The sequence below is a fragment of the Limulus polyphemus genome, unplaced genomic scaffold, assembly GCF_000517525.1.
Source record: "Limulus polyphemus unplaced genomic scaffold, Limulus_polyphemus-2.1.2 Scaffold4864, whole genome shotgun sequence".
NCBI lineage: Eukaryota > Metazoa > Arthropoda > Merostomata > Xiphosura > Limulidae > Limulus > Limulus polyphemus.
The window spans coordinates 3,175-12,346 of NW_013670474.1; the positions used below are offsets into that span (position 1 = coordinate 3,175).

The 9,172-nt window shown below is 35.4% G+C and overlaps 1 protein-coding gene across 1 annotated transcript in view; it reads left to right on the forward strand.

Moving 5' to 3' along the window:
- Window positions 1-262: 262 nt before the first annotated feature.
- The window catches only part of LOC106471794 (serine/threonine-protein kinase ICK-like), a 55,385-nt gene continuing 46,475 nt past the window's right edge, over window positions 263-9,172 (forward strand). Inside the window, exons 1-2 of the mRNA XM_013932416.2 lie at window positions 263-404; window positions 5,521-5,749. Of these exons, the coding sequence (XP_013787870.1) occupies window positions 5,589-5,749 (161 nt within the window). The 5' untranslated portion in view covers window positions 263-404; window positions 5,521-5,588. The remainder of the gene's footprint in view (window positions 405-5,520; window positions 5,750-9,172) is intronic.

Below are 9,172 nucleotides of genomic sequence, written 5' to 3' on the forward strand. Positions count from 1 at the left end.
TGATTTTATGAAGTGTTTTTGGCTTTAGATTTATGTTAGATATGTTCTTAATCATTTTGCAGTAGTTAAACTATGCTTTATTACCTGTATTATTTACAAGGTTAAGAAAATAACACTTATAGTTAAATAAAAAAGAGCAAGATTGTTGGTATTATTATTATATATATATTAAGTAATATGTTATATATATATTTATAAAGCGTCACCTATTGACCAAATATTTTGTAATAATAACTTTGAGAACTCTGTAAACAAATAAAAATATGCTTCGTTGCTATGGTTGAAATAAGGCCTTAGCGTAGTTATTCATGTTTAAACATTATTAAGTTAAATTTAGCGAATTTGTTTGTGATGATATGCAGGTTGTCTTAAAACTATATACATATTTTTAAGGCATGTTCATGGTAAGAATCAAATGTGCTTTTAGTTTTAGAATTTTGTTTTAGATTTAATTCACTAAGAGTAAGACTTCTTACTTAGTTACTGACTTTTACTAAAAGTCTTAGTCTACTTAGCGGTTAACGTTACTCAGTGATAATATTAATACCAAGTAAGTCAAAGCTCATTCGTTTGACAGTTGCATTTACACTTGAATTTAAGCCCTTTTGTTTATGCTTCATATTTTACACCAACTATGATATACTATATAAATGTTATCGCAGCCAGTCTGCTTTTAGTTAGAGGCCAAACAGTTACTGAGTTAGTGAGTGTAAGATTTCTTTGGACATTACTCACCCCAAATCCTGACAATACACACACACACACACATATATATATATATGTTATTGTTAAAATAATTCTTTTTCACCAGAGATGAAATTTAATATAGAATATGTGACATCATTATTCACAAACCTAAATTAATTACTATATGGTGAATCAAAATGGACTCCAAACCCCATAGATAATTTTGAACTTTCATCATCTGGTCTTTTTCTCCAATGCCTGTTATGACCTGAAGGATGATTTCTCACAACACATATTGGTTAAGACATCAAACTACAGATACGTTCTCAATTTTTATCATTACTTTTACAGTGTGGGTGGAAAAATTATACTAGAGAAAAATAAAATATTTTTAAGTGTATGTATGTGGATATGGTAGCATTATAGTGCATAGAAGTATAAAGTGCGGAGTGGAATGTTGAGTGATAAATGTTATGAAGGATGTGATATTATTTGTAACTTAAATTGATGACATAACCAGTGTATACAGTGAGAACGCATATTAGTCCAACACTAATGGGCACTGGAAGATGAGGCCAGATATTGTAAACAAAGTTGCTACTGCTAGACTCTGAGGAACTAAGTATGTGAATGTCCCAATGATAAAACATTATGTAGTCTAGTTGTTAGACTAAATTAGCTTAACATAAAAACATATATTTAAACAAATGATGGAGTGTTATTTGTTACTTTGAGTAGATTAAAATTTATATCGCTGGCATTTAAATTTTGAATTATTATTTGTGCATACATAGAATAAAATGCTAGCTCACAAAAGCTTAGGAAGTTCTCTTTCATAGGCCTAGTTCAATGTAATTATCAATATACTTATATGAATGTTTTTAAGTTATCTGATTGCTGTAATTTATAGACCTTAGCATACAAAATCTAAAGTAACTGTCATTGAATCAATATGCATAGAAGTGACTTGTCAATGCATATTAAGAATGTTTTGAATACACTTGCTATAAATGTGTAAACTTATACAAAGATTATTTTCACAGTATTGTTAAAATATATAATATGCAGATAACTAGCTTGCATACCTACCTTTGAGAAAAGAGAAAATTTAAACCTAACCTTTCATTTTAAAGAAACCATTGGTTCCCATTATAAATTACTTTAAAGTGCTGGCCTCCACTACTGCCAATTCCTGTTGATTCAATAAGAAAAACACCATAATAGAAAAATAAAGCTATCTTAACTGGAGCCTAGCCTGTCTTTCTCCAGGTCTTAAACTTTTTTCATCTTGTCTTACAATGTGGAAGTGTGTGTGTGTGGGGGGGTGGGGGGGGGGGGGAGGCATCTGAGTGCAAGTATTATTGTACGATAAGGTGGTATTACATAATGTAACATAACATTTATGGACAGCCAGGGGGGCTGTTGGTCGGTCAGGTTTTTCTCATCCAATAAATTAAACTAAACATAAGACAATATATATGTAGTAATAAATATATAGATATATAGTAATAAAAATAACATAAATACCCTGAAAGCCAGTTCTTATCATTTAAATATTTACAAAGCCTTCCCTTAAACTTTTTGGATCAACCACATCTGAAGTCAACCCATTTCAAAGTTTAACCATCCTTTCTTGAAAAATAAAATTGTTTAGATGAAGAAGACATCTATCCTGCTAAAACTTTTACGTGTTTTTGTACGCCAGCCTTCATATCCCAGATATCATCCTAGTAAGCCCTGTTATGAACAGTTTCTGATACAAATCTTACCTCCTCTCACAAATACCTTTTCTCAACTTATATTACCCTTTATAAGCACAAACTTTTACTCACTACTAGTCTTGATACTTCCACCTAACCTCACATGAAACATCTTCATGCTATCGATCATGTAGCAACCCTCCACCAATAGGAGTGCAACACAACTCATGTCATTGCTAGTGTCTCTCTTCTGTGCAACCCTTAATCACTTCTCAATTGGTGGTCCTATTATTTTTAATTTCAAATTTTTCACTTATTTCTTCAAGTTACAGTATAAAATTGTTTGGCCACAAAAATTCTTATTCTTTGTTATAATCTTTTTGAATTTTTTATGCTTTTGAGAATTCTTTTTGGAGGTAAAATACTGTAGATGTTGTAACTACCACAGCTGCTTTGCTTACCACTTCAGTGGTAACTAAGCAAGCTTTATCTGCTCAGAAAATAATGGCTCTAGATCATAGGGAGTTGGCTACTTTTATGTGGCTTCTGAGCACCTGATGATTGTCCTCTTGTGCTGTGTGAGGGTTTGCTTGAACACGGTGATGAGGATTTGGACAGCCTGTTTCCTTCTCCGCTCACAAGATTAGCTATACTCGTTCATTGCTGCCCTCTATATGTGAACTTTTTATTATGCATGCCACAAGCCTTCTGCACCCTCCTATTGGAATCAAATGATTCCAATGTTTCTCATGCAAATCATCATGTGTCTCTTCTCCACCAGTAGGAGAAAAGTACACTCGCATGATGCATGTGACTCCCTCTATGAGCCTCTACTGAACTGTCACTTCTCATTTGGTAGTGCTTGAACTTGGACATTTTTTTTTGTCATTCTTTACTGTTTCATGTTTCATTTCTATTTCATTTTGTTAATAATCTTTTTCTTCACTTGGCTTGGGTGGAACCCTTGAATCAGGCCCCACAAAGACTTTTTCCAGTATTGTGCCTATTAATTGTTGAGTTTCATTTTTCTTTTTATTCTTAGGATATCCTTTGTTATGTACCATTCGATTAGGCCTAACTACTTTTCGTTCTTTTTGATTTCACTGTAGTTCAAGTTTAGATTTCCTTGTTATTTCTGTTCACTATCTTGTTGGAATCGGCTTCATTACGGTATTATATATTGGTTTACCCGTGGTTTTATTGACAGGTTAATATCTACTTAGGTTCCAATTTTTCGTCACTACTACTTCATACAGAGTTCATTCCCTACACCATTTTCTTCCCATTTTAATATGTTGACTAATTCATTTTATTTTTCTTTATAGTTTATCCTTTCCAGCTACTTTCGTTTCATCCCTACTTTATAATTATTATCATTCATTTCATTTAGTTTATACATTATCCTTTTTATTACTAATTTCATTTAGTTTATAATTTAACCTTCTTACCATTAATTAATTTATTGGTTTCCCGTGGTGTTATGGACAGGTTCATATCTACCACAGTTCCAGATTTTTCTTCAACTCAACATCATATGGGATGCATTCCTTACATCATTTTCTTCCTGTTCTTTACTATGTTGACTATTTCATTTTGTTTTTCTTTATAGTTTATGCTTTTACAGTTACATTATTTTAATATCTACTTTATACTTCTTACCATTAATTTTGTTTCGTTTATAGTTTTTCCTTTGTATCAGTAATTTAAATTCATGTGTTGGTCCCTAGGAGCCAGGGTCTGTCATATCTGCTTTCACTATCTCTCATCTTCCCCATATCATGGCTGAACCCATTTTCCAATATCCTAAAATTGTCAGTTCTCCCTGCTATACTTATTTTACACATTTTCAGACATGTTTTGTAGAATATTATCTTCATGTTTTTTGTGCTGTTCCTTTTGTCTATTTTGGGTTTGGGTACTTACAAGCCTTACTTTCTAGAGTACAGGCTTTCAATTTTTACCATAGGATTAACTTCATTCCGATTTCTTCCGACATTTGTCATCCCCCCCCCCCCATCATTGCCCATATCTTTAATGTCTCATATTTCCCTTTATTCAGTGTTCTGTTTACATTTTGGATTTGATGAGGGACACCTCCTCGTTCTTCTCTCCACGTTGGGTTTTTCTATCTTCAGTTCATTCTCTCCTCACATGGCTTCTTTTCTTTGGGGTTAGTATTTGGTATGACACTGCTGTTTGCTTTCCTTTCCATTATTAATAGGGTTTTACAGTCTGTTCCCTTTCTTCTCTTGTCCCTTTCTTGGAGGCATTGCTCCTGTGGATGGCACCTGTTCACACTTTTTCTTTTTTCACATCTTAGTTCTGCATTAACATCAAAGTAAGGATTATGAAATGCAGAACAGGAAACCAAGAGAAGGGTAAGAATAAAAATATTACAATTTCACATTAAGGTAAGTGAAGTAAAATTACATGGAAATCAGGAGGATTTCATTTGCGTTTGGGAGACAGGCCTTATCTGCCCATGACTACAAGTATTTCTGATTTCCCTGTCTCTGAGTTTAAAAACATTGTGTTCATTGCTCTCAAAAGCCACCTTTAGAAGATTATATGGGAGATTGATGGGATAAAGGCTTCTGATTTATTTGTACCGTATTCTGAAGACAAAAGGACAAGAGGGCACATGTTTCAGATGTGGAAAAAAACAGGCTAGGTTTAATTTCGGACAGTCATCTTTTTATAACAGCATGATTGGCTTATGGAATGAGTTGTCAGTAACAGTAGTGGAGGCCAGCACTTTACAAGAATTAAGAGTGGGCTTTAAATTTTTGATTTCTTAAGGATGTGTGTGTAAGACCAGCTTTGAAGAACCAAATGGTCACTTATTGTCCATATGTCATATGTTTTGTCATTATATCTTTTTATTTTTTTGTAGACATGATTTAATTTATTTCAATTTCTGCAAAAATTACCATTTAAACTGTTATCTGAAGGTAAAGTATTATTGCCTGTGTTATTCAGGGGTGTTAGGATTCCATCTTTAAACTGTCTCATTTAATTCATTGTCTTCCTTACTAATAACTTCTAGTTTATTTTATTAACTAAATATAGTTGTTACAGGTATTACAGAAAAGGTTTTACATGAAAACTACATCATTTTTAAACTTTGTTTCAGGTGTCCCAGTTGTGAGTTTATGGATATACATGTATGTTGAATCACACCTTGCTTTATAATTCTTTCAAATGATTGTTGCCCAACAACCAGTTAATTTAGCACCTCCATCACCAGGTACAGTGTCTGGGATGAATCGCTATGTTACACTTAGTCAACTGGGTGATGGTACTTACGGAAGTGTTGTCTTAGGTCAGCGACTAGACACTGGAGAGAAGGTTGCTATTAAAAGGTAACTTTTTATGATGTTATTTATCATAAGCAACATTTTAGTAGCTATTATAAGTTATAATTAGTCTCATATTTAATATTTGATTTTAATGTGCTTTCAACATAACATTATGAACAACAAGGGACCATTTTGTTCAAGACTGTCCTTCCAAATACACACACAGCCCTCCCTGAGAAAAAAGTAAAATTTAAATCCATCATTTATTTTTCTTAAATTCTTGAAAGGTATGGGCCTACACTATTACCAATGACAATTACCAATGTTTTTTTCAATAAATACTTTCTAATAAATGTTTTATTGTTAATACATTTTTACAATATAAATACAATTTAATTTTGTAATTATTTGTGTTTTCTACTTCTTATAATTAATGTGATTTGTGAGGAGCCATAGGGCTGGGGTACACCAAACAATCTCCCAATATTGCTCACCTTCCTCCCAAAACTTCTGAACCTGTTCCAGAAGATGTAGATTTTGACATTTTTTCTCCAACTGATTATGCCTTGGTTTTCCAGACCTCTCTGCAGAATTTGCTAGGCCTACCTCAGTCCTTTTTAGACACATTTCACAGCAATTTTTTTGTACTCCTTCTCCAGACATTATGGTTCATGCTGGCTCCTTTTGTTTCTCTTTTGAGAGAAGGTGCTTGTATGCCTTGCCCTCCACAGGTTTGGTTCATTTTACCTTAGTTTACCATCAGGCAGATTGTTTTTTGATTCTCTGCACTTAGAATCTCTGTTGCCTTTACGGGGGCTTTCCAGCTTTCGTCTTCCTCTATCAACTTTCCTACAGGAATTGTTTGCTGTACATCTCCTTCCCCCTTCTTACATTCACGTTGAAGTGATTGCCATCTGTGGCTATTTCCCTATACACATGGCTTCTTTGCTTTGGGGATCTTTTGGGGTGGGGCACTATCTTCATCAAGTTTGTTTACTGTCCACTTCTACTTTGTACTTGCGGCTGGCTCTTATTCTCCATCGATATGTTTTTTTTTGGGGAGTGTACTCTTGTGAATTTAGCATCATGTAGGGTATCTGTGATGCTTCATTAAATTTTTGTTTTTTGGTTGCTCATTTGTCTCATTATGAGCCATTGCATTCTTTATTCATGTTCCATGTCCAGCACCTTCCAATCATTTACCTGTCCTACCTCTAAAGCTTCCTCCAGTAGTCATCTATTCTCAATGCTGATTGGAGTTCTGTGATTGATCTGTCCCTCCTCAATCACTTCTTGGTTCTTTCCCATTTTACTATGTTGTTGTTTATCACACACTGGTGGGCCATTTCTCCAGGACTGAGGATGCCTAAGGTAGATGTTTCATATTCCTATACACACATTCCTATTTTTAATCCCTCGTGATGCTATCTTAGATTTGCTCACCACAGAGTTGGGTACCAGTTTTGTGCCTTACCCTTCAACCTTGTTTCAGATCCATCAGTTTTTTTGCATGGTGGTCAGTTTTACCTGACTCAAGTATGATGGGGTTTTGTACTTACACCATAACTTGGTAGACTGGCTTTTGTTAGCTCATTCTGTGCTGGAATTGTCACAACATTCTCATCTAATTCTTACCCATGCAGCTTGAGTGGTTGGAATTTCTAGTTGGAGAAGTCTTTCCCATTACTCACCTTACATTCTTGTCTTTTGGGGGTGTCTTTTTTTCAACACCTAACTCTGTCAGCTCACCCTTTTCCTCTTTGACTGCTTTTGATGAAGCTTTCAGTTTTCCACGCCATTACTGTTAACTATCTTATCGTCAGCAAGGTTCTGTCACATTGGGGGATGTAGCTTCTATGGAAGCACTTATCCCCTTGGGTCTGGCACATATGCAATCTCTTCAGGGGATGCTGCACAACACATGGAATCTTAATAGGGTTACTTTGGATTCCCCTCATAACTTTCCTCCTTCCCTCTTCAACAATATGCACTGGTAGTTGAACAAAGCCCCCACATTGTCAAGACTGCTTCTTCCCCCTATTCCAGATTTGTTTCCCTTCCCTGATGGTTACCTCCAAGGTTAGGGGGTGTGTGGGTCGATCAGCATGAGGCTTCAGGACAATGTTATACAGCCAAAAGGTCTTACTATGTTAATACCCTGGAACTTCCACCAGTACAACATGCTTTGATTCACTTTCTTCCTCTTGTCAGGACTCGACTAATCATTATCCATTCTGACAATTTGACGGTGGTGGCTTATATCACTCACCAAGTGGATACCCATTCTAGTTACATTGGTGGTCAACCTTGGATCTCATATTTTGGGCTCACACACTTGATTTATGTTATCCTAGCATGTCATGTTCTAGATGCTTTTGACCCCATTGCCTTTTCAATCTTGACACACTTTATCCCACAGAGGGGGTCTCTTGATCCTCAAAAATTTCAGGTGGTTCTGACTACATTGGGGTACTACTCAGTGGGATTCATTTGTCTCTTTCTTCAATTTTAAGTTACCTATTTTTTTTAGTATCAAGTTCCTCATCCACTTGCCCTGGCTGTCTATGCACTTAGACAAGATTGGGACTGGCTTATACCTGTATTTTATCATCCCATCCCTCATCTACCCCATGTGATTTCATTCATCCATGCCATTCCATGTCAGGTCTTCCTGATTGCTCCTTCCTGGCTGCCACAGATCTGGTTTTCTTGGCTGCTTCAGGTTGATCTGTTCTTTTTGTTCTGGATAAATTTTCCTAACCCACACTTTGGCAACTCATGTGGCATGTTCTTCTTTTTTCATTTCCTTCCATCTTCAATCTTTATTCCCAGTTGGATCTGGATGGCATTCGATGTTTTGTGCATGCTCTTGGTTGCTTAATTGCCTTCAAGGCTTCTTCCTGTTCGTTCCCTTTCCTACAGTTTTGCTCTTTAGCGCCACTCCTCTGTTCGTGACTTTTTCCTTCTTCCCTTACCAATTAGATTCAGCTTCTAATTCAATTGTTTTCTTTATATTCCTTGTCTCCTTCTTTCTGTAATTCCTGATGTCTTCATTCTGATCAAGCATCTTACCTTTTACCTGCATTTCACCCTGTTGTACGTTGGACGTATTAGGTTGTCAAGAAATTAATGTCACGTTTTGGAACACTTTCATTAACCACCCCCCGAAAAACGTACATCACATATAATAGTTAAACGAACTACCTAAATGTCACATTAGTGTAGCCTGTATAATGTGTAAAGTTTAGTATGCTTTAATCCCTTATAGTGATGGCACACGACAAGACACACATTTGGCATGTAATGCTATTTGAATACAAGAAGGGAAACAATGCCTCTGTAGCCACGAAGAATATCAAAGAAGTTTATGGAAATGTTTTGATAGTTCATAAGTGTCAACAATGGTTCAGCAAATTTCGTTCAGGTGACTTTAGCCTAAAACTGTGCTGGCAGGGGCCGACATATTAGAATTGATATTGATGCTCT